The sequence below is a fragment of the Poecilia formosa genome, unplaced genomic scaffold, assembly GCF_000485575.1.
Source record: "Poecilia formosa unplaced genomic scaffold, Poecilia_formosa-5.1.2 Scaffold49, whole genome shotgun sequence".
Classification (NCBI taxonomy): Eukaryota; Metazoa; Chordata; class Actinopteri; order Cyprinodontiformes; family Poeciliidae; genus Poecilia; species Poecilia formosa.
In genome coordinates this window covers 1,132,607-1,158,185 of record NW_006799988.1, presented here as the reverse complement: position 1 = coordinate 1,158,185, position 25,579 = coordinate 1,132,607, and the positions used below count along the sequence as shown (strand labels likewise).

The following is a 25,579-nucleotide window of genomic DNA, read 5'->3' as shown; positions in this document are numbered from 1 at the left end:
TTTCAAAGAGAGAGGTGTGTGAGCCTGTGCTTGTGAAACAAGCAAGAACAGGCCTGTCTGTTTCCTCACATACCACTAATACCATCAGTGTGCAAGTTTTCCCCACGTCTCAGGCTCCTGTTTTACTCCACTTGTTACAAATGTCCTCTGTTGTGAATATGTGTTTGCAAAGATCATAGAACCAGTTTCATTCCATAAATACTCGTCTAATGTCTCACCTGTGTAAAATATGTCTTTGGTAAACTTTAAAATATTCACACTCACAGTCAGCCTCTGGAGTTCTTCAAATCTTGCTTGACTATTTATTTAACACCTGAGATTAGAAATGCAGCACAGATATTTAGTTCATGACTCAGCGTTTCCTTTAAATTGAAAGAATGATGTAACATTAGAGGCGCCCAAACCATTTAGGGTTCCACCAGTACTGGTGCAGACGCTGCGGTTGTTGGACATGTAGAGTTTTATTGTGAACTAAAATGATGAGGGGGGAAAATGACAAAAATCTGCTTTTTTTATTTTTATTTTTTAGGCCTCACAGTTTGAGTTTAAAGCTGCTATCCTCACTTTTCTGTGAAATCAGCTAAACAAACTTTAGATATAGTGTGTTGTATCATGGTCTGTTTGCTGTTAAATGTTTGTTTTGCTGTTTTTCTGTAAAACTTTATCTAATCACGATGAAATGTGCCCTCCTGAAACAGACTTCCGAGCAACTCGTGCATCCGATGACATCACAGAAGGTGTGGCGAAGCTGCCGGTCATTTTAGGTTCTCCTGTTTGTATTTTTCCTTGCATTTTATATTCACATTTTTAAATAAAATCTTCCATCAAAGTTGTTTATTAATTTTTTATTGCTTCATTGCGCATTTTTAGTTTTTAAACTGAAAATGTTGTGTAATCCTGAAGTAGAAATCCACACTTTTTTTTCTTACCCAGTTGGGCTTTTTTTTATCAGTATGTTGCCAGTTTATTAGTGAGGAAAAATACACACACTGGATTGTGTCTTGAATGAGAAAATAGTATAATCTCAATTGGATCAACATTAACATCTCATACATGTGCAAAATTATTTGAGTCTTCAATAACAATTGTTCCCAGTGGTGGCGTACCAACTCAAATGTTGGGTCTTGGGGTCCTCTTTAGAAATCAAGACCAATAATGAGGTGTAGTAGAGGATCACTGAACTCAACTTTCTTTTTTCTTAACAGAAAAGTCCTATTTTCTTAGGCGTTTCAGTCTTTACTCTTGTGGTAGACGTTAAAAAGTTTATTAATTTTTACATTATTTCTCGAAATATTTGGGGAGATGGGCTTTCTGACGTCTATGAATTGAAAACGGCACAAGTATTGGAATATCAGCGCCATCTGTTGGTTATATTTTATTAATGTGGATAACAACAAGGATTGTCTCGGTCATGACACGTGACCTACATATTTTTGAAAAATAACTGTTTTTTGGGTTGCGGCTAAACCATTGTTTGTTTGGTACCGACAATGATGTTTCCTTTACTGGCTTTAAGTGTGAAGCGCGACTGCTGCCTAACTGAAGAGGGCGACATCTTGGTTCCTCCCTCTCTGTCTTACGTATGACGTTGCGTCAGACGCGCGTAAAGTTGTGTTGACAGGGGCGGCGGCAGCGGCAGGAGTTGTCAAAGGAACAGCAGCAACCAGACTCAACGGACCCGAATGGAGTAAAGTCAAATCTGTCATTTTAGACCGCGTTTGTGTTATAGCTCCCAAGCGCTTTTACAGACCACTGAGGAAACAAACATGGCAGACGAACAGTCCACCCAGTCCTGGACCATTAACAGGGATGACTACGAACTCAACGAGGTGATAGGTGAGTAGCTTAGCCTGCTAATGTTAGCATCGTAGCCCTGTCTCCACTGCAGCGTTGGCTGACATCTGCTGCTAGCCTCGCCAGCTACTAGCGTTGCATGTCTGCTGCAGTCAGAAGTCAAGTTCCAACCCGTAGCTCTTCATGCAGGCCGGTAGTTTCCCTCGGGCAAGGCCACTTGCTCTTGTTAGCTGGAAAGCAAATATGAGGCTGTCTCCTAACTGAGCTACATGAAGCTAAACGACTTGCTAGTAAAATTTAGCCGGCGAGTGTGAGAGAATCGCTGTGAGAGGATAGAGGGAGGTGCTATTTGCTCGAAGTATAATCCTCACATATATATGTATATAACACAGTATACGGTGATTTCTTGCTTTAGAAAAGAAAATACATTTCGGAGGTGAGAAGTGATGGTAGCTGCATTGTAAGCTGGGCTGTGTGAGGCTTGCCTGGTCTTACATCTAGTAGTAGTTATCCCTTATTCCACATCAAAGTTTTTATAAAGAACTATTTGATCTACTAGTTCTCCTCACTGCTAATGTTGATCTCGTCAGGGAGTGGAGCCACTGCAGTTGTTCAGGCAGCATACTGCAAGCCAAGAAAGGAGAAGGTGGCCATCAAACGCATCAACCTGGAAAAGTGTCAAACTAGCATGGATGAGCTCCTGGTAAGACACCTTCGAAAGCAATGGGATTGTGTTTGTAGCCCTGCAAGTGTACAGGAATGCTTTTTCGCGTTTTTTAAATTTATTTTTTATTATTTTTTACTGAAACTCGGAGATTGTAAGATTATATCAAGTAAAAAAATATTTTATTATACTTTATACTACACTTTAATGTAACTTCAAATACTGAAACAAAGTTTCATACATATTTGCATACTAGATAAACATGTTAGAAACTTTTGATTTGTTTGGCCCAGATCAGTTTATTTCCAGTTTATTACTGATACACTACGCCTGATTTTCTGTTAAGTGCGAAAAAGTTTACCAAGGTGCTGAAGTTTATTAACCTGTCAGTAGAACATCATGAGTTGTGTAACATGTTATAACAAATATACATTTTACAAAAGTTCTAAGAAGTGTTGAATGTTAGATTAATGAAACTTGGTTAAACCTGAGAATATGTAAGAGCAGCAGTCGTAACTTTGGATGCTGTTGCTGAATGTGGATACCTCAAGGTTTGTTATTTTTAGTATCATTGAAGGGTTTAAACAGGAAATCAGTGGAAGAACTAACATACAAGAACCTTTTTTCAAAGAAAACCATACAATACTCGTCTAAAATATGTGATGTCTGTGCTTCACTCGGGCTGCGTAAGAGTGAGAGAGCAAGACTTTCAGCAGGTAACAGAACGGCTGACTATTAATGCATCGTTACTCTGCTTTATTCTTGTGAAACATGTCCTGTTTGGAAATATAGGCAATTGTTTTAGTAATGCTAACTGTGCCAATATAAGTTTCTAAAAAATGGTTTATAATGGGAACTCCTCACTAAATTGTTATTGTTAAATAGTGCAATAACTCTGTTTTTGAGTGACTGCTCTCTCGCACAGCGGCCTGTCGTTGCCCTGTTCATATTATAAATAATGACCATCATAGCAGGAGAGAAAGTATTTCGCTGTTGTCTTTAAATTCTTACTTTTCTGTAAGAAAAAAAAATCAAAATCAGATAAAACTTGTTTTAGCAGAGATTGAAGAAGCGTTTCTTTTTTGCACTTGGTCACAATTTTTAAAAAGTTGCATTTTTTTCCCCCCCATTTTCCTAATTTACCAACAGAAATAGGTTTGACACATTTATGCTCTCCAGTGTATGACTGGACATAATAAGCCACCTATTAGTCTTGGAATTCAGCAGCGAAATAATCACTGTGGGTGGAATGTCAGCGTTTGTTTAATCCAGTGAAACAAGAGCCCAAAGGTCAAGGTGCTTAATTGCAACTATGCAAAACTGTGGCAGCTATTATTGCTTATTAAAAGCAACACACCAATTGGAGATGTCAAATCATCTACGTAACTGTTTCGGGATACTTTCTTTGCTTTTACTTGCAGCAAAATGTTACAGTAGATCATCAGATACGACTTTGCTCTCTTTGAATCATTGCCTTTTGTTGGTTGTCACACACTTCATCATCAACATCTGTGCTATCTGATGCGAACATTGTTGCAATGGTGCTTTTGTTGTGCTTCAGCCTAATCTAACTAGGTGTTCTGACATTTCCAGAGTCCTGAATAAACATTTGTCTGCCCGCTCTATTTAAAAAAAGAAACCCATCTTGTGACTCTGTGATGATCTAACCAAATGTAGTCAGTTATTTTTCTTGTCCAGACCTGATTTAAAGCGTGTATACCTGTTTTATGTCTTGGCTGTTTTAACAGGGAGATTAAACTCTTATATACAGACTTGGACTGAATCCTGGCTTAAGCTAACGGTTGAGCTTTTCATGCTTTTTTTTCTTTTCCCCATTTGTGCAGAAAGAGATTCAGGCTATGAGCCAGTGCCACCATCCAAACATTGTGTCTTATTATACCTCCTTTGTGGTGAAAGATGAACTGTGGCTGGTGATGAAGCTGCTCAGTGGTGGTAAGTAGGCCTGGCCAACTTTATTTACCCTTATTTGCTTTGTCAGATCAGGTTTTCGTCTTACCACAAAGCTTGACGAAAGGATAGATTGTTGGCCAGGCTCCAGTTGTTCTTGGCTGCCAAACTTTTCCAATAGTTGACCAATCTAGTCGGGGGAAAAAACAATAAAAGTGTCGCCTCATTTTCTATCATGAGGTTTTCTGCGAGTTGCACTCTTCCAGAGGCTTAGCGGGTCACAGAACGGCCGGTGCGTCTTGTGACAAGCCTCTGCCTTTCTTCCAGGCTCCGTGTTGGACATCATCAAGCACATCATTTCGCGCGGCGAGCACAGGAACGGAGTGCTGGACGAGGCCAGCATCGCTTCGATCCTGAAGGAAGTCTTGGAGGGGCTGGAGTACCTTCACAAAAACGGACAGATTCATCGGTGAGACCTGACGAGCTGGCGGCAGACAAAACGCCGCTATCCGGCTCGGAGCTTTTCGCCTCCGCAGTCTGAACTTGATCTCACTCTTTTAATATTTAATGCAGTCAAAATGCATAATTGAGGAGGTTTGTTTTACATAAAAGTCCCTCACGGGGAACATCTTGAGGCACAACTGAAAAGAGAGGCCACTCTGTCCCCCCCGTGATGTGCCACGTTACGAGTGTCACTGCATCACACTAGACAACTTTCTATTTAAGAAGGATTTCCGCATAACCACATTGATTACGTTGGAGCAGAATATGTCCAACACATAATTTGATTACCTCATACTTTTTAGACTTTTTCTGACTTTAAGTTCAGTTGACAGAGCAGCAGCTGATTGGGCTCAGATGATGTGACTAACTCACTTAAACCTAATCTGTGAGGATGAGGCCTCAGGACCCAGGGCGTCCTTAATCTGTTTTAGCTCTTTGTGGAAAGTTTGCACCTACTTTACAAAGAGTGCCCACGTACCCTTAAAAAGTCTTAAATTTGTGTTTCTAAAATTAAGGCCTTAAAATGTCTTAAGTTCATTTTTAAAAATGTAAGTTGGCTTTAAATACGCTAATCAGAGGTCTTAAATTTAGCTGTGGCAAAACTATTTAATCTAGTATGTATTTAATGTTTTTCTTGAGTGACTTTTAAGTCAGGCAAAAATTTGAGTTGAACACAGATGGCTTCACTGGGTTGCGTAATACTAGATGCAATATACTCTTGCTAGCTAGCAAGGTAGCTTTTTTCTTTGCATCTATCATGGGTAAGTGCAAATCTCTCCCCAGCTGGCTTTGATTTTTCGCCACTGGCTCACTTCTCAGTCTTATGAGCCAGCCCAACAATCCCCTATATTTATAGTTTTTTTGGTCTTAAATTTTATTCATGTTAGGTTACGAAAAAGATCTTAAAAAGTTTTAAATTTGAGTTGCTGAAACCTGTAGATGCCCTGTTTTATAGTACGTGTAAAAACCAAGAACAATAGGATGAACGCACTAATTGAATTCCTCACTCTTTGCCATCAGAGACCTTAAGGCTGGAAACATTCTTCTCGGAGACGACGGCTCAGTGCAGATAGCTGGTAAAGTGTTTTTCTCCCGTTTCTGTTCCTGTGACTTAAACAAGAAGTTACACTTTGAAGTATGCATCATAGTTTGAAAAGGTTGGAGAAATAATCTCTGCGTAGATTTTTTTAAAACATCTTTTCTTTTCTTGGCGTTCACACCACAGACTTTGGTGTGAGTGCCTTTCTAGCCACAGGGGGAGACATGACGAGGAATAAGGTTCGGAAGACGTTTGTTGGGACGCCGTGCTGGATGGCGCCGGAGGTCATGGAGCAGGTGGGAGTTGTCCTTCAGTTTCATCTTGTACTGTATCTAAAACAGGGGGGAAAAAATTATGTTCAACATTTTGTCCAAATGGCTTTTATTTTTATATCACCAGGTCCGTGGCTACGACTTCAAAGCAGACATCTGGAGCTTTGGGATAACCGCCATCGAACTGGCCACTGGGGCCGCGCCGTATCACAAATACCCACCAATGAAGGTGACTGGGCACTTAGCACCTTTATTTGCTAGTTATGCAGATATCTAATGGTTTCCTTTTTGCTCGAGCAATCCAGAAAATTTCGGTTTGCATTTGAGCCTCTGCTTGTTGTTGAGATGCTGGATCTGGAGATTGTATCACTTTGTAATAAAGAGTAATCTAACATTTGATTAAAATCCTACATTTGAATACTGTCGGAACTAGATATTTTTAATATATTGTAAATAAATGCATAATAAAAAATTGGACACATTTTTTCCTCACTGAATCAGTGAAACTTTGTGAACTTAAATCAGACGAAACTTTTCTTACTTTAGTTCAGTCAGAATAAAATATTTCTATTTGTTAAACATAAGAATCCTAAGTGAGAACATTTTTGGGGATTTTTTTTGTAACTTTCTTTGTATATTGTGTTCAAGCATTTAATTTGAGCGTAAAGATAATTTAACCTGTCTGTCACTAGAGGACCCAAATTTGGGTCCTCTCGTGACAGGGGTGTCATACTCCAGTCCTCAAGGGCCTCTGTCCTGCAACTTTTAGATGTGCCTCTGCTGCACCACACCTGAAAAGAATAATTAGGTCATTAGCAAGGCTCAGGAGAACCGATCTACACAGGGAGGAGGTAATTAAGCCATTTCATTCCACTGTTTTTTACCTGTGGCACATCTAAACACTGCAGGACAGCGGCCCTTGATGACTGGAGTTTGACACCCCTGTCATTGTGAATGACAACCTGAGACCAACAGGTTAACTTAACACAATTTGATTGGATTGTTTCAATATCATGACTATTTATTATTCCTAATGGCTCAATGACTAATTGATCTGTGTAAATGAAATAAAGGTCATCTTATGTTTTATACTTTAAAAACATTGATATTTTGTAATTTAGTTTTTTGTTGACCAGTCAGGTGTATATCGTGCGCGTGTGAGAGACATTTAAAAGCATGAAATTTTGTTAGTTTATTTTGTTCCAGCTGCAGAATGCTATCATAAGACATAATAATCATAATAAATTATATAATTCTAGTTAATTGAAACTGCCTTTTTTTTTTTAGTTCATTTGTATTGTTTGTTTGTTTTTTATCTCAAAAGTGTGGGGCTGAAAAAGTTTTAAAACTTACCTTGAAAAGTGCTTGAATTTTAATGTGGCAAAAGTGTTTGAACCCTGGGTACACAAAATCCAGAGACTGTTCATCAGTGCCAGACTTCAGCTCGTCTCTGTTTTTATGTTTTTTTTCTTACTGATGAACCCGTCAGTGTCGTCATCACCTGAATATCTGCGTTTTCCAGGTGTTGATGCTGACTCTGCAGAACGACCCTCCTTGTCTGGAGACGGGTGTTGCGGACAAAGAAACGGTGAAGAAATACGGCAAGTCGTTCAGGAAGATGATCTCCTTGTGTTTACAGAAAGATCCAGAGAAAAGGTCAGTTGGTCTCTGACTCTCTCATTTGCCGACCAGAAGCGCCGTTTGTTCAAAAACATCTGTCTGTGGTCTCTTTTTCAGACCAACGGCTGCTGAGCTGCTGAAGCACAAATTCTTTACAAAAGCCAAGGTGAGCTCTATGTTTATTCATAGAAATTATGGATGGAAGTTATTGATTAATGAGTTCATTTAAAGTTGATAGATCTTATTGATTGACTAACGGTTAAATGATAAACTGCCATTTTCTTCTATCAAGATGGCTGACTGTCTTTTCACAACATGAAGTGCGACATTTTTCATAATGTGCTGAATTAAAAAAAACTATTAAAATTTTACATTATTTTGTTAGCTGTATTAAATATTGACCCCATGAACAGACAGTTGTGGTTCTCATATTATTTAAGTTATACATATTTGTAAAATATCACAAAACAGGAAGCTGTTAGACTGGTGAATAGAAAAATAAAAGATGAAAAGAATACAATATTCCCTATTAACAGAGCAATATTCATGCAGAAGTACTGTCTGTGGTTGCTCTTGAAAGAATGAAGTGCATTTACTCACGTAATTTTTGGTTGGGAAGTTGACGCTGCTCCGTCATGCAGTTCGGCTCATACATGTCAATTTTTGGACTTGAGAATACGGAAATGTCGCCGTCCGGTGCTACTGGCAGGGGATGGAGATACAAAAACGGTAGTTTCCCCGCCATAAAGGGAGACTTGACAGGCTTGGCTCGGCAGAATGAAGCGCTAATAAAGTGATAACTGAAGGAGTTGAGTATTTACATTTTAAAACAGATACCGCATAAAATGAATCTTGCATCCCACACAGTACTCTATTTGGGCCGTTTTCATTACCCGTGTTGATATTGCTCCGCCGCCATCTTTATTCCTTTGTCAACTGGCTCCATCGGCGCCCTCTGCTGGCTGGATGCCAAACTGCAACACTGAAAGAATGTCTAATCGGACATGATTAGATTATTAGATTGGAACAAATTTTAACCTAATTAACTATTGCTCAATAGTTGGTCACAAGTGATTGTTTGCATCCCTAATCAATTTATTCTCAAGTTTTTGAAATGAATGGTTTTAAATGTAGATTTTGTTTTGTTTTGTTGCAGAACAACGAGTACTTGCAGGAAAAGCTCCTGATGAAAGGCCCCACAATATCAGACCGATCTAAAAAGGTTTGGCACTTTTTACCAATGCAGATGAATTTAATGTTTACAGAAAAAAAAACAGTGTTGTTTATGTGACTAAGCTGCGTTGGTTTAACAAGGGTGTGACCCAGTTTCACAGCCTTGGCATGTGACGCACACCAAGATCGGCCTTGGACGGGCTCAAACAGCTGTCCGCAGTAAGCTCTGCTTCTCTTTATTGGGGTGCGTCCTGCAGGTGCGTCGGGTGCCCGGTTCGAGCGGCCGCCTCCACAAGACGGAAGACGGCGGATGGGAGTGGAGCGATGACGAGCTGGACGAGGAGAGTGAGGAGGGAAAAGCCGCCGTGGCCGCCCTGAGGGTGAGACCCCACGTGACAGCCGCTCTGCTCGGCTTTATAAGACCGCTTTTGCAGATGGTGCTCAGGTCCTAACAACCTTTAGCCTTGTAGTGAATGTGTTTTGCTCTTGTATTAATTCAAGGTGGGGGGCTACAATGGCTGAAAGTGGTTTAAATACCTGGCCGGAGAGATGTACCTTCTGCTTACATCTCTGTCTAGTGTTTGTTTTAAATAATGTCTGGCCGTTTTGGGTCTGCTTTCCTGTTAACTCCTCAATCCTATAAAACTCCCAGCAGTCCATGGATGTGGACTGGTGGGGGGGATGAAAGACAAATTGCATGTATTCAATCCTGATAATCTGTCATGTCCATTCTGCAGTCACCCAGAGTGAAGGACGGCTCCCAAAACATGGAGGTGAGTGTATTTGTGGTGGACATGACCCGAAAACTCTTGATTCTCATCACGATGCCGACACACAGCGATCTGCATGACTTTCATTTCCTTCATTCAGTCCTTTATTTTCACATTGAACGTAATAAAAAGACCTCCCAAAATTTATCTGCAAATTTCTGTTAGCTTTTCCCGCCAGCAGATGGCGCCACCACGCATCTGCAGCCACCAGGAGCTGCACACGAGAGACCAGCAAACCTGGCTGCAGCAGGAGACGAAGCTCCGCCACAGGCTGCCACCCAGCCGGCGAGCCCTTCGCATGGACCTGCGGTTCAGGTTTGAACAGGAAAAACTTTCATGGTTTGGTTATTTTCAGGGATGAAACGATTAATCAGACGATTCACGGTTGATCATTTATTAAAATGATTGTCAACCAATTTAGATTAATCAATTAAATGTTAAATGGAGCATGCAGGGACCAAAAAAGAAAAAAAAATATATATATATATATATATATATATATATATATTTGGAGCAAAATAAGCCAAAATTGTACAAAATAAATACACATTTTGAGGATAAAACACCTTTGTTTTACACAAAACTCCTCAAGTTGTAGTTTTAGCTTCCCCTGGCTCAAATTCACTTAAGGAAGGCTATTTTTGCATTTTAAGTGATAAAATATGTATTTTTGTATGCATTTGCTTTTCTTAATGTGGTTTAGTGTTGTATAAAAAAGATTCAAGTGGTTAAATGAAATAATGTGACAAATTTTTATCCAATTGATTATCAGAATAACCAAATAATAAAATATTTAGTTGTTAGTTGTAGTAATATTTATTACGTAAGGACAAATATTCTGGCTGTATATTCTCAACAAATTAGTGTGAAGCAACTATATGATTATATCACTTCTTTTGCTTTTCAATTAATATTTCTTATAACATCGTACAGGGTTTATTGTTACTTAAAAATTCTTATAACAATAAAAAATAGAATTTATGGTAACGATAAAGTGTAGTTTTTCCATTTTGAGATGTAGGATTTGGTTTATTCCTGGTTAAAAATCTTGTGGTTTTTGGGACTTTTAAGGATGAAATTTAGCAGCTCTTTTGCAGAGTTGAATGACAATACAACAAAAACGGTTTATTATTTCAATCGGGTTGCGGTCTGGGCCACACCAGAAGCTTAATGTTAGCCAACCTCATCCATTTTTACACTAGTTAGTGTGTGTTTGAGATCGCTGTCCCGCGGGTTCAAAGAATGGCCCAAATAATTCATTAAATGTCCCGAATTAATATGAAACTCGTGTAGATGATTCCATTTAAACTGTGGCATGTTTCCTGCTTATACACAGTCAAACCTTTAATTATTTGACTTTTTACTTCAGGATCCTGCGGCCTCCAGCGTTCCCATCAGCCTTGTCCTCAGACTGAGGAACAACAAGAAGGAGCTCAACGACATCCGTTTTGAGTTCATGAGTGGCAGAGGTAGAAACGCTCGCAGACGGCTTTTTGTCTGTTTTCGTCTCGTCCTGCTCGAAGCCACTCACGTTGTTTCTGTCTTCAGACTCTGCTGATGGCGTCTCTCAGGAGCTGGTCTCAGCCGGTCTGGTTGATGGGAGGGACTTGGTCATCGGTAGGTTGATGACTTTATTCGCTTCGTTACGAAGCGAATAAAGCACATTTAGCACATTTACAGCTCTCGCTTCAATAATAATTGAAGTATTTGTCTGTGCCTTTAAGCTAGTTCCTGTTAATCTCTTTTTTTTCTGTCTTCTGTTTAGTTGCTGCCAATTTGCAAAAGATTGTTGATGATCCTCAGAGTAACAAAAATGTGACCTTTAAACTGGTAAGATAAGAGACTTTATTCTGCTTTAATGACTATATGCATTTTTACCAGGAGTAACCTGGATTTTTAAATTACTTTTTTCTGAGTTATGTACTTAGTTATACATTAGTTTGAGTATTTAATGTGTAATTGAAAAAGTAGTGTAAAGGGAAGTGGTGCCGGTTTTAACTTATTGTCTAAATAAATTAGAAAAGTGACATGCATTTTTATTTAGTTTGATACCACTATATGAAATAGAGTACAACCCGTTGGGTTAACACAGTTTTTTCCAAGCGTTTTGCTATCAGGGCCAAAAACATCAAAATTTCAGAAGATATTTTCTTTTTCTTACCAGTCCACATATACATACCTGGTGGAGCCAGCAGCGTATTGTCCAGTGATGCCAGTGCCGATAAACGGGTTGCTGGCTTTATGCAAACCGATTTGATGTAAAAATAAAAAGTGTCTCCATTGCAGTTTTGCGAAAAACACCAATGTCGATACGGCTGAAAAAGGCGACCTCATCTTTGCATAAACACTTTTGAATGAGAGTTCTTTTTTTCAAAGTTTGTGTGTTTCAAGAAGCAAATTTATTCTTGTAATTCCAATTTTATGGTTAATGGAAACACACAGCTAATGAAAATCACGTCAACAAAAATAAAAACAAGCATCCACCTGCATAAACCGTCTGTAGTTGCAAGCCCCCATACTTAAAATGTGATTTTATTACCGGACAGAGTTATTCAGACCGCCACTAAGGGCCCCAAAGATGCACTTCTGCAACCTTAAAAAGTCTTGAGTTAATTTATCTAAAGTTAAGGCCTTAAAATGTCTCAAATTCACTAAAAAAGTAAGTTTGCCTTTAATATGTTAATCCTAAATTATAATTTTGTGTTGATAGGACTATGTAATGTATATTCAGTTTATCTATTTTTTCTTGTGGGATTTTCTGACAGCCAAAAGTTTGAGTCACACTCACACGTCTTCATTGCGTTCTGTGACTCAGGACGTTGAGGCTACCGCTAACTAGCTGCTAGCATACCCCTTTTTAGCTAGCTAGCCTTTTTTACATCTGTCAATGCCAAGAGCAAATTTATCACAAATTGTTTGGACGACGTTCGTTTGTTTCGGTGGAAATATAGGCCTTAAATTTAATTCATAATGGTCTTAAAAATATTTTGAGTCTTAAATCAGAGGTAGTTGAAACCCTGGATGAAGCAGAAATCATGGCTTTTGTTTGTTTCTAGGCGTCTGGTGTGGAGGAGTCCGAGATTCCCGACGATGTAAAGCTGATCGGGTTTGCGCAGCTCAGCATCAGTTAAGTGGAGCAGCGTTGGCGAAGTAAGACTGAAACGTATGGTTTTGCACAGCTGCATTGTAGTCAACTCCAAGGACCCACTACTGCCAAAGAGAGGAGACTGAGGATGAGGAGGGAGTGGAGTGAGGTTGGCAGGAGTGTGACTGACTCTACTGCAGGATGCACGAGGACCACACCAAGGGGCTCAGCTCATCACAGGAACCACACTTGAAATGTTTACAGTGCGCTTATAGAGTTTAATGGGAGAGAAAAATGCAATCAACTATTATCAGCTCCTAATTCGTTTTCCTTTTAGTCCTCCTCCGCATACACAAGCACAATCCAAACCATCTCCTGCCAGTACTGGAAACTGATGGCCTTTTTTCTTTCTTTCTTTCTTTTTTTTAAAAATCAGTTTGTGCCACAAAGCTCGAGAGTGTCGTGCCACCGTCACGCGGCGCTTTCTGCTACACTGAAACTGAAAGTTCAGCCTTAGCTACCGTAAACTCCCCTCTCTCCCTCGAGTGTTTGGTTAAATGAAGAAATTACTTTCGTTACAAAAAAAAACTATATATATATATCAAAGAAATCTAAGAGTGTCCCTCAGAGTTCGATACTGTACCTAAACACATCGTAGCAAAGTTCTCGGATCCAGACTCCTGTACGAAGCGGTCAGAAATGGTGTAAAGAATCGGAAAACATCAGCGAGGATTTCAGCACTGTTGAAACTATTCTCATGTGAGCAGCAGCGGCTTCAATTCTTTTCTTTTTTTTGAATAAAACACTTTATCCACTGGTATTTTCTGATGTAGTGCACAACACAGGTTTATTTTCTCTCACTGAGCTCTGCCTAATATTCTTCTACTATGCAATAGTGCTATAGTGCTGTCTGTTTCATCACATCATCATATTTCACCACCGGTTGCTGTTGTTGCTACTTTGTTTTTGCATGAAACTGCTAATTTTTTTTTATTTTTTATTTTTTTGTGCGTGCGCCTCCAAAAAGTTCATCAAAGGTCAACCAGCAGAAATAAGCATCTTTAGGAACCTGCTGCAGAAAGTTACAATACTAAAAACCCGACTCATCAACACTTTGACGTTTAGGATGATTGCTGTCTTTTTTTTCTTTTTTCTGTAAGAAATAATTCAGCCTTGTGGCGACTGATGACCTGACAGCTGCAGAGAATCCTGAACGCTGGTGTCGAGTCCGAGGTGACTCATGTTACACGTTGACTGCAAGTGAACTTCTGTGGAGGCATACATGCTCAAAAACTGGAAATGTTCTTCCAAAGTAAAATAAAGCTTGTAGGGGCAGCTTACTCTCATAGCTGTTGGATTTTTCCTTTTCTATTTGGTAGCTTTCATTTTTTGTTGTTGTTTTATTTTTAAGGTCTTTCTGTACTTCACTGAAATTTAGCTGCTACCACATACAATGCAAATGAATACTGAGTCATGGCTGTATGCATGAAATCTGGTCTACACTTATGGGGGAACTGGTGTCTTTAAAAAAATAGTAACATGTCCTAATGCATACCTGAGTAGCAACAGGGATTTATATGCAAAATGCAGATATACATTACATTCATACTTTTAATCCTCCCGCAGTCTGTGAATGGTTCCATGCGTTTTTATGAGGCATTTTTTGTGTGTGTGTAGTTTTGGGAACTGACGGTCTGACGGAACAAACTTTCCCCGCTGTAGGGACATTTGCCGCGTTCCTCCTGAGCGTCGCGCTAAAGCTAGGTTCATAGTGAGGCGTCAAGGTACGAGTCAATCTTAAACACCAAACCGCTGGCTTGGCTCGCTCAACGTGAACCTTGAAGACCTCGGGAGGGTTAAAGTACCCCGCCTCTTCCCAAGCTGTTAACTTTTCAACAACAAAATCCTAATTCCAGTCACTAGACTGTATCAAAGCTGCAGCGTGTGTTTTTGTTCTGTGCCTCTGCGGTGTTTCCTCTGGTTTCTGTATCAACCAGTCAGTGTTGATGTTCATTTAAAAACCCCTGAGTGCCCTCATCAACAGACTGTCAGGTACCGATGGGACAAATTTCTTAACACCTTCTGTGCAAAAAGCAAGAACTAATTTTTGTTTGTTTGTTTGTTTGTTTGTTTTGGTAGCAGAATTCTATTCTGAAAAGTCCAGAAAATGCAAACTTTAATTTGAGTACATTTATTCAATGACAAAAAAAGACACACACACAATTGTTCCCACCAATAAGAAGTTAGTCTTAAAAATGCTTAAAAAGTTGAGCATTTTTTTTGTTTATCTTTACACTTTTAAGTTGATCAGACTTTTTAGGAGTCTTTTTATATAATAATCTGTGACCTTTTGCATCCCTGGGGTGTAAATATAAAATGACAGAGATGGTAGAAAATATAAATATGATACGTTATACGGATATCACCAATATCGACTCCAATACTTCTGATTCACCATCAAAGCATCAAACTTCTGACCTTTAGAAATGTTTGTGGTTTTTCCTTTTAACTGTTTTTGTTTAAACCTGCATAGGAATTTTGACAAAGTTTTTAAGTGTCTACAAAATGCTTTCGTGGCATATTAACGTCAATAACAGAAACAAAAGAAAAAACAAAACAAAACAGATTTGTGTGTGTTGTTTATCAATATATTGTTTATCCTTTGAGGAAAATCAAAGCAAACCTTTTGGGGGTTTGTTTTAGAGTTGAGAATCTAAAACTAATGTATTGATCTTTCCAGGCTAGTATCGATTTGATATCGATACCAACATGGTATCGATATTGACATATTGGATCGCTCCGCCCACTTCTACCCACTGGATTCAGGCCCAGATCCTCTGAGAGGCAGGAGGATCTTCTCTACATGTTGGTCTTTCATTTTAACACACCTGGAGTTTGTTGCTGTAAAACTCCCATCATTTCATGGTTGCAGTAAATGTCCCACTGCAGTAAATTTCCATTTGTTTTGATACATAATAAATATGGATCCTGATCCAGACTGTGGGAGATGAAAAATGTGCCTGTATTCATACCCCCGGTAATTACTTACTACAATCGGATCACTTTTTAGAGGTTTCTGGAAACTCTGATCAACTTAGAGTATAAAAAAAAAATAAATCATTCAGTCACAATTGTATAAAGATGCTTAATAGTTTCTTGGCACAAGATTTGTCCCAACTAAACTCATGTGAAGTTTTGATGTAAAAAACAAAAAGAAGAAAACATTAACATTAGTTTGAAGGTTTTCTTCATCTCTACTGTAACTGTTATCAAATTAGTCCTTATCTGTGTACAGATGTTAAACATAAGTAAAGGAGGGAAGTTTAATCTAAAACGATCTGCAATCCAAATATTTTCAGCATCACATGAATTATTGTTTGAAACATCTCAGAGGCCACCTGATGTAGTGCTTGAAGTTTTTGTTTTTTTTTCCTATGAAAACTATTGGGGTCACCGTTGATGTCTTTTGTTTTATTATCCAAACACCGAGGCTCTCCGGGTCAGGTGCTGATGTAAATGCTGCATAGAGAGATGTTGTAAATAAGACGGGGAAACTCACACACACATTCGGGTTTCCGTGTACCGATGCGGGAATGCAGTGAAGGGAACATTTTCCTTGTAAATAACAAAACAGAGAAATCAGGCATTGTTCGGGACACACAGTTAGGTTTGGCAGAGCGTCGCTAATCAGGCAAATATTTAGTTCAACTAGCGCCTTATGATTTTTATTTTTTTTTTTTTTTGCTTGATTTGTAATTGCTTAGAGCCTTTAACAAATTGTTCTGCTTTTTTCTTCCCAGAAAAAAGGATTAACCAAATGACTCATCGCTCTGCCGGTTTGTGTGTGTGTGTGTGTGTGTGTGTGTGTGTGTGTGTGTGTTGATGAAATGACTGATCAGACGTTTGTATCTTTCATTAACAGAAAGCAAATGTTGCCTCTATGTGAGGTCACTAAGAGAACTGGTCCATATTTCAATTTTAACATCTCCTACATTGTACATTTCAATTTTTCTGCTTCATCTTGAACGACTCTCCCATACATTCAGAATTTAGAACAAAATGTTTGCAGTGAGGTGTAATGGAGGACCCTCACAGTTTTATCCACGTTGGTTGGCACACGAGCTGATTTGAAGTATTTGAATAAAGTCACGATTGGTTTAAATGAGCGAGAAATTGTTTTGATTTACAAAACGCTGACAAAGCATTCAGACGTCTTGAGCTTTTTCACATTCTGTCCTTTTACAGTCACAATCGTTGACAGTCATGCTTAACTGAAATGCAAAGGAAAAACATTATGTGTGGTTTTCAAAATTACAAAGAACTGAAATCTGGCTAGTGCCTGAGTTTGACCGTTTTGAGTCAATATTTTAGAAAATCTCCTTTAACAATTTCAGATCCAAGTGTTTTGGAGTAGCTGCCAGCGCTTCTCAACTAAAAATATACACAATATATGTGGGAAGAGAAAGAGAAAATGCTTGACATGTTTTGGAAAAATAATAATTTTAAAAAACTTTTAAAAAGTTGTTTTTTTGGGGTAAAACAGCAAACATAGCCAGTAACATATTTTCCACAAATACAATGTTACTGGAATAGAAATGATTAATTTAATTGTATTCCACTATCTGGATCGACTAGCGTCCGTGTTTTCAATTAACTAAAAGAAGGAAGACATTTAAGGTGGGGTAGGTAACTAACTTTTATTATTATTTTTTTTACATATTTGTTAATATGATCACGAAACCGTCAATCTGTAAAAGAATCAAGCTCCTCTGCAGAATCAAGCAGAAATAAGCTGCTCGGTCAGAAACAAACAATCATAGCCAGGAGGAGGGACTTAGTGCTGCCAATCACTCTCGTGCACACTCTGCTCCCAACAGCTGGTTAACCACAGTGCAACTCATCATATGTGCTAAGGCTAGCTAGCACGGCCGATGAAGGCAGATAAACAGTTTCCCTGAAATAACTTGTTTCTCTGCCACTACTAGCACATTTAGTACTGCTCACAAGGTTGATTGGCAGCACTAAGACCCTCCTCCTGGCTCTGATTGGCTGCTTTGGAAGGGAGCAATGCATTTCTTCAGTGTAATAGTAGCACTGGGATGAGGTGAGGGAGCTTCTTTTTTTTCTTTTTTTTTGCAAATTATCTGTCTCATACTGTCACGACATGGTGAAAGTTTTAACAAATATGTAAAAATGAAAACTTTTACAAAAATGTGTTTTTCTGTCACTATGTCCTGACAGTATGAGACAAACAAACCAAGCTCCTCCTCTTGCAGCTACACATCAGCTTCCTTCGCTTATTTTAACATGTCAACCATTGCCACACTAACTTTGTGCTGAAGGTTGGTTTCCCCCTCACACTCAGTGACTGATTAGAGTCAAAGTTTAAATATTGATTTTTCATGTATGCCTCCATAAAGACGGCCTTAGCGGCTTCTTCGTCTGCGCAAAGATGGTGGACTTTGGGGAAATTCTCGAGACCGTTGGGGACTTTGGCTTCTTCCAAAGGCTTCTTCTCCTGGCGTTGGCCTCGCCACATTTTTTGCTCCCAGTTTTCTTCTGCAGCTTCCTTTTCATCCAGTCCGACCCTGAGCGACACTGCAACACGGACTGGATCCTCAGAGCTGCTAATCTGACCATAGAGGAGCAGCTGAACCTCACGGTGCCCCGGGAGGAGGATGGGAGCTTCAGCCGGTGTCGGATGTTCGTCCCTGAGGACCGGAACATCCAGGATATCAGGGAGAATGGACTCAATGAGACAACAGGCTGCAGGGACGGATGGGTTTATGCTGGTAACATGCTGTATGAATCCACCATAGTTACTGATGTAAGTGAAGAGAGATGATGTTATTCATGCCTTTTCCAGCGACTGCCTTCTAATCATTTCAGCGTCGTTTTTGCAGTTTGATCTCGTCTGTGAGAAGTCTAACATGGCGGAAGTCACCCAGACCATCTTCATGACGGGTATGCTCGCAGGCTCGTTCATCTTCGGACCAGTTGCTGACTCGTAAGTTCTGAAAAAAACAAACAAAACAAGAAGTTAAATTAAATGATTGCCTTACTGACTTGTTACAAAAAAAAAAAAAAGATGTAAAGCCTTTATCTGTGTGTTCAGGTATGGCCGCAAGAGAACTACTCAGCTCCCAGTTGTCCTCCTTTTGATATTTCTCGTGGTTGCCGGTGTGTCTCCAAATGTTCACGTTTACATTGTGTCCCAGTTTATTGTTGGAGCGGCGCTGGGAGGATACAGGATGAACTCTATAGTGCTGGGTACGTCTTGTGTGTCTTTTGAACATTTTTTGGTAGAAGTGGGCGGATTGATCCAAACATATCGATAATATCAAAACTAAGTCTGTATCAGTATCGGATTATTACTAGCATGTTAAGATTGATACTCCAGTTTCATTAAAACTTTTTGCATTGTCTTTCAACTCTACCTCAAAAAATAAATTTTGGACTTTATTTATGAAAAAATCATGTTAAGATATTAATAAGGTATTTTGTAGGTAGCTATAAACTTTGCCTAATTTCTACTCTAGGTTTGGCAAAAATAATTCAAAGCAAAAATCACAACGGTCAGACATTTGATAATATGTCAAACTTTAATAAAAAGTATTAGTATCAGACATTCTCACACATGTCTAATTTTTGGATTTATGGATATTTAGTATTAATTTTAACAATAGAGAAAGTTAAACCAAATCGCTGAAATGGAATAAAACCCATTTCAAACCTCTTGTAAATCGTATAGTCCTGTTAAATAAGGACTCTGTATTTATGTCCACTTAAAAACATCTGGAGTTACACTCAGTCGTATCAAACCAGATGCATGTGATGAGAAAATAGTTACTCGGCATTTTGAGACAGGTTTTGTCCTGATAAATCTAGTTTGGTTCAAATGAAATCGCAGAAAAGTACGAGTACACTAACAGATTCAAACAGCGTCTCAAGTCTACTTTTCTGTTGTTCAAGTGAAAATAAATGACCTTATTTTCCAAAGACAAATAGGAAAAAAAGCTTGCAATCGATATGTGCATGTTAAAGAAAAAAATGTTAGTAGGATGTTTTCGTGTGGCTGTGCTCTGCAGTGATGTCAGCGATTGACCCGTGTGTGTTTGTGCAGCTACAGAATGGATTGGGATCACCAAAAGGTCCCTTGCCTCCTGTGTGAGCCAGGTGTTTGGGAGTTTCGGACAGTGTGCGTTGGCCGGCCTGGTCTACTTCGTCCGTGACTGGAGGAAAGCACAGTACGTGGTGGCAGGGGCAGAGGCGGTGGTGTTCCTCTACATATGGTAGGTGTCAGCTGTACCCTTTTGTTGTTGTTGTTTGTTTTAAATGAACTACCAACATGACGGCGTTTACACATCGGATCATCAGGTCTGAACCGGTTTGGATCTGCTCAACAGTTTTTGTTTTTCTTTTTTAAGGTGGATTCCCGAATCGGCCCGGTGGCTCTTGGGGCAGGGAAGACCAGAGGAAGCCAAGGAGCTGATCCGAAAAGCTGCGGCGCTCAATAAAAAGGAAATCCCGGAGAACCTGCTTGACAAGGTTTACCAGAGATAATATTCAACCAATTTGACTTCTGGAGTCAAAGAAAAATTAACTTCTGCAACCGAAAGTGTGAAAACAGCCAAGTCATCGTGACGGTGTTAATCCTGAGTAAATACAAAAATCAGTTCTGAAATTAGGATTTTATTCAGGGACAAAAGTTGTCTAAACCAACCTGGATCTAAGTGAAAATGTGACTGTTTAAATCGAACAAACACAATGTGATTAATAAAGGTCAGTTCTTTAGCTTAATATGTAAAATCATTATGTAGTTCGACAGGTTATCTATGTTTGATCAAATGAAATGTTTAGGTTTGACAGAGAAGCATAAGAAAAAATAAATAGAAGGATTCTGTAAATGGGAAATCCCATTTAGCTAAACTATTTTTTTGACATTCAGATTTTAGTAAATTTATGTTTGCTTGACAGGTAAGCGAGGAGAAAAAAGTGGAAAGTGGAGGAATCAAAACTATTTTTACCTCAGCGGTGCTGATAAAACATTTCTTCATCATATCCTTTGCCTGGTAAGTGAGGCACCGTTGATTCGCTTTACATTTCCATGATAACTTATGAAATAATTCATGTCTCACATGTTGAGGTTTTCGTTGAACCTGGGCTACTTCTGCCTCGTTCTGAACGTGGGCAAGTTTGGTCTGGACATCTTCCTGGTCCAGTTTCTGTTCGGGATTTCCGAGGTGCCGGCACATCTCCTCTGCATCTGGTTTTTAGAGTTTTTGGGACGGAAAAAATCGCTGTTATCGACTCTCCTCTTAGCGGGGGTTGTTTGCCTTCTAACCCTGGCTTGTCCTCAAGGTAAACGCTGCTAAATCTAACGCCGCAAGAATAATCGTGGAGTATTCTCACAGTTAGAAATACTTCTGCTTCACCTGAATTTCAGACAGCGCCGTAGCCGTGACAACCCTGGTTACCATAGGGAAGTTCTTCTTGAACTGGGCCGGCTCAGTGTGTCTGGTTTACATTCAAGAACTGTTTCCTACTTCTATCAGGTGTGTCACATGAAAAAGTAAAAAAATAAATAAACTACACATGATAATCGTATATTTTTGCAACTGAAATATGCTCTGTTCTGTTAGGCAAACTGCAGTGTCTTTGGGCTCCATTGCCTTTCGAGTTGCAGGGTTGCTGTCGCCGTTACTCAACATGCTGGCTGTGTACCACCGCTCCATTCCCATCATAGTCTTTAGCAGCCTGGCTGTGCTAAGCGGAGCGCTGGTCTTCCTGCTTCCTGAGACCAGCAGGAAAGATCTTCCAGATTCAACCACTGATGGCAAGAGCAATGGGTGAGCTCATATCCTGTGGTACTCTCACTGGAGCTACAAGAAGAAGTGTGTGTGTAATCCATGAGAGCTGAGGCACCCTAGTATTTTTAAGTTTTGGGGCAGCCCATGTAACTCCTGGCTAGCTCGCTAATTGCAACACGAGATACAGCTGGTGAGCTGAAGAAACATTAAGTATATAAAGTCCTGAATACAAACGCTAAAACAACTTACCATTTTGGAGAATTTGGGGATACATTGGAACAAAAACTAAAATATATGTTCTCTCAAAAGTGTACATACCCCTTCTGAAGTCTCTCAACAACACCACTAGCCAAGCTTACTGTATAAATTGCATAACATAGCAACTTATACATTTTTTTTTTTTTGCTGCACCTTTTGATTCATTTTCGACATTCAGTCTTTCAGAGTTTACATCTGCCATCAATTTCGGGAACTTAAATAAATAAATAAAAATCTCCAAACATTGTCACATTTGCTGCCTTCGGCTAAAGACACGACTTCCATAGAGGTCGATCGAGAAGACCTCGCTGCACAAAGGTATCAGTCAGGAGAAAGGACCAAACAAAAACATATACAGCGTTATGAATACGTTGTGACCAACTGTTGGTGTTTATAGACTCCAGCTAAACAAAAAAATGTGAAGGTGCAACTAAATTAGTCTAGGGTGTGCAAACATATACTAACACATATTCTGAAACAATTTATCTTTGCTTCTCTTTTCACAAAACCCTCTAAAGCCCTTGAAGCTTTTGATAGCTACTCCATGATATATTGAAAGTAGACAAAAGTCTTACAAACAAAATCTTTACAAGATTTATCAATTTCACTGTATAGACACAATGTTGTCCTTTTGTCCTACAGGGATTTGACCAACGAGAAGACTGGAAGTGACATCTTTGTGGCTGAAATCCACACCAGAAAATCAACCAAACTCTAACTGAAACAGAAAACCTTTTTTTAATGTTTTTTTTTGTTGTTGCTTTTTTTTTTGGATCCTAAGTTTGAGCCTCAGACCTACCAATTGGGAGATGATGTCAGAAAAGTCTTGGAAAACGGTTGTTCTGCCGCCTGCTGAACGGACATGTTTTGTGTTACGGGCGAGCAATCTGTTCTCCATGCAGAATCATTTGGAAGCATTAAGTTCAATAAATCAAGAAGATTAAAACTAACATTTTTTAAATGTTTGTACTGTCTCCTAAATTGTGTTCTCTGTTAGGATTTTGGGATCAGAGGCAAATGATCTATTTTTCCAGCATACAGGGAGGGTGATTTTATGAGTTTTGATATTAGATTGAAACATAAATCTGTCCTTCATGGTAACTCTGAAATGCTTCTCACAGACTGTGTATAACCTGATCTTGACATGTTTATGCACATGCACATTTTCAACCATTTTTTAATCTACAACTAACTAGTAACTTATTGACTGGTTACGTAACGACCCAGATGGATGACATGTGTGTCTGGCAGTAAAACAGTCGACATTATATTGCTGGAGTCTTGACCGCTTTAAAACGTTACATATTTAAAGAATAATTTGAGTCAACTCTCAGACAGATTAAAGTCCTGCTTCCTTAAAGAAAGCAGGAGTGGCTAAATAAGGAGGATCTGCGTCTCTGCACCTATGAAAATGAAATATCTTTTTTTATTATTTTATTTTATTGCTGACAGCTTTATGAACCTTCAAGCTATAAATAAAGTATCTAAAGTCCAAAATGTTATTTAACAGGTGTCAGGTAAGACTACTGACACCTGTAGTCATGACTACGTCATGATTTGATTTGCGCAGTAAAAAAAAATAGAACATGTTTTATAACCTGGAGATAATCGGTTGTTTTGTCTGCATTCAAGCAAAGTATTTGTGCTCGGAAAAGCTCAGACTTTTACTCGCTGTTTTGGTCAGTATGTTTCCCAGATTGCTTAATGTTTTGTTCAGAAAACCCAGCTCTGTAAAACCAAAAATGATTTTAGGATGGCATCCAGTGAGAGACGCCAGGATGATACAAATCTGGTTAAAATAGAATAAAATAAAATGTATCAGGAATGCTGCTTCTAAGTGAAAGCGCCATCTCATCTTTCCTGAATCATGCTTGCATGGGTTTAAACATTAATGGGCTCTTTGTTTAAAGGTCATTCCCTTGCAGCATCACCGAAGTGCAAGTCTGCGCCCTGACCATGGCTGATTTTGGGGAAATCCTGCGTGACATAGGAGAGTTTGGATTGTTTCAGAAAACCATCCTCTTTGCTCTTTGCTTCCCAAATCTCATCTCGCCTTTCCAATTTGCGAGCGTAATTTTCACCCAGTCCGACCCGGAGCGGCACTGCAACACGGACTGGATCCTCAGAGCTGCTAACCTGACCACAGAGGAGCAGCTGAACCTCACGGTGCCCCTGGAGGAGGATGGGAGCTTCAGCCGGTGTCGGATGTTCGTCCCTGTGGACTGGGACATCCAGGATATCAGGGCGTATGGACTCAATGAGACAACAGGCTGCAGGGACGGATGGGTTTATGGCAGCATGCTGTATGAATCCACCATAGTTACTGATGTAAGTGATAAATCTCTTTCACTCAGTAAGTTCCAATATATCTCTAATTGATTTGTTTTGTTTTGGGTTTTTCTTTTTTGCCCAGTTTGATCTAGTTTGTGAACAGGCTCATTTGTTGAGCATTGCGCAGACAGTGCTGATGGCTGGCATCCTCGCTGGATGTCTGTTACTTGGACCTTTCGCTGAATCGTAAGTCAACACACGGGGAAATTTAGTGAATGAAATGTTGACCTCGAGGTAGAGATTCAGAGCCCACATGGACCCTACATGGGCCCTATATGGTGATGGCCCACATGGGTTTATCCATTTAGGGCCCATGTAGGGTCCATGTGGGCTGTGGCCCTACATGGGCAAACCCATGTGGGGCCATCGTGGAACCCGCGGACAAACCCATATGGGACCCATATATCAGTCCTCCTTTCCCCCACATGGGTCCCACCTAGGCATGCTGGCTGGAGCTCGTACACATAAAAGTGCAAACAAGGACCAGCGACGTGACAAAGTTGGAAAATGTTAAACTTTTGACTCTGTGGCTGCTGCTACCAGCTTCCACGTGTTTGGTTCAACCCGAACGGCGGAAGGAAGTCTCTTTTGGCTCGAGCTCACGTTTTCAAAAAGTAATGTCGACCAGAAAAGACGTGAACATTTCATGAACCAAACACTTTTTTAAGAGATATTTCTTCGGTGTTGTATTTACACACTTCCATCCAGGGCCGTGCAGAGACCACTAAAGGGGTAGGTACTCAAAAAAAAAAAAAAAGGGGGCACATCTAACCGCATTTTAGGACAGAATATTAACAAAGCCACTCAGCTTTCAGAGTTTTATAAACAATGATAAATAAAATTGTGAGATATACAATCTCACAATTGGGAGATTGTATATCCCCCCCCCTGCACGTGCGTGCTTCCATCTACATTTTAATACTGTGTGTTTCAGGTTTGGCCGTAAACGAGCGGCTCAGATCCCAGTAGTTCTGATGCTCGTCTTCTCTGTAACAACTGGGTTATGTCCGACCTACCCTTTATATTTGGCCTCCCAGTTCGTGGCGGGAATTGGATATGGAGGCTATCGATTGAACGGCGTCATCCTAAGTAAAGTTTTTTTTGTTTTTGTTTTTTTTTTCTCCTAAACAGACTCTGAGAAAAATAATAAGGAATTCAACTGTCCAGGATGTAATGTGGTAGACATACATACCAGTGATGAGAAATTTGGAAATAATTCAAGCGACAAGCATCTGTCATTTCCAAAATGGACACTAGAGGGCTCTATCGTGGCATCCCAAGAGGAGCTAATAGATCCTAGTTTCTAGAGCAGTGTTTTTCAACCACTGTTCCGCGGCACACTAGTGTGCCG

At 39.6% G+C, this 25,579-nt stretch overlaps 3 protein-coding genes across 3 annotated transcripts in view; all 3 read left to right on the top strand.

Annotated features, from left to right (window-relative positions):
* Window positions 1–1,599: 1,599 nt before the first annotated feature.
* On the top strand, window positions 1,600–16,037 carry LOC103138378 (serine/threonine-protein kinase OSR1-like). Its single transcript, XM_007552543.2, has 17 exons — window positions 1,600–1,836; window positions 2,385–2,497; window positions 4,303–4,411; window positions 4,694–4,835; window positions 5,891–5,946; window positions 6,096–6,205; window positions 6,309–6,410; window positions 7,704–7,837; window positions 7,919–7,967; window positions 8,958–9,023; window positions 9,232–9,354; window positions 9,712–9,747; window positions 9,910–10,059; window positions 11,114–11,213; window positions 11,293–11,361; window positions 11,510–11,574; window positions 12,801–16,037. The coding sequence occupies exons 1-17, from the start codon at window positions 1,767–1,769 to the stop codon at window positions 12,873–12,875; spliced, it is 1,569 nt and encodes a 522-aa protein (XP_007552605.1). The 5' UTR covers window positions 1,600–1,766; the 3' UTR covers window positions 12,876–16,037.
* Window positions 16,038–17,996: 1,959 nt separating this feature from the next.
* On the top strand, window positions 17,997–22,861 carry LOC103138377 (solute carrier family 22 member 13-like). Its single transcript, XM_007552541.2, has 10 exons — window positions 17,997–18,656; window positions 18,733–18,836; window positions 18,945–19,099; window positions 19,953–20,121; window positions 20,257–20,377; window positions 20,807–20,901; window positions 20,976–21,190; window positions 21,276–21,384; window positions 21,472–21,678; window positions 22,540–22,861. Exons 1-10 carry the CDS (start codon window positions 18,282–18,284, stop codon window positions 22,613–22,615), a joined length of 1,626 nt encoding a protein of 541 aa, XP_007552603.1. The 5' UTR covers window positions 17,997–18,281; the 3' UTR covers window positions 22,616–22,861.
* An 84-nt stretch (window positions 22,862–22,945) lies between these two features.
* Window positions 22,946–25,579, top strand: part of LOC103138419 (solute carrier family 22 member 13-like) — a 10,144-nt gene continuing 7,510 nt past the window's right edge. Inside the window, exons 1-3 of the mRNA XM_007552594.2 lie at window positions 22,946–24,225; window positions 24,311–24,414; window positions 25,163–25,317. Of these exons, the coding sequence (XP_007552656.2) occupies window positions 23,854–24,225; window positions 24,311–24,414; window positions 25,163–25,317 (631 nt within the window). The 5' untranslated portion in view covers window positions 22,946–23,853. The remainder of the gene's footprint in view (window positions 24,226–24,310; window positions 24,415–25,162; window positions 25,318–25,579) is intronic.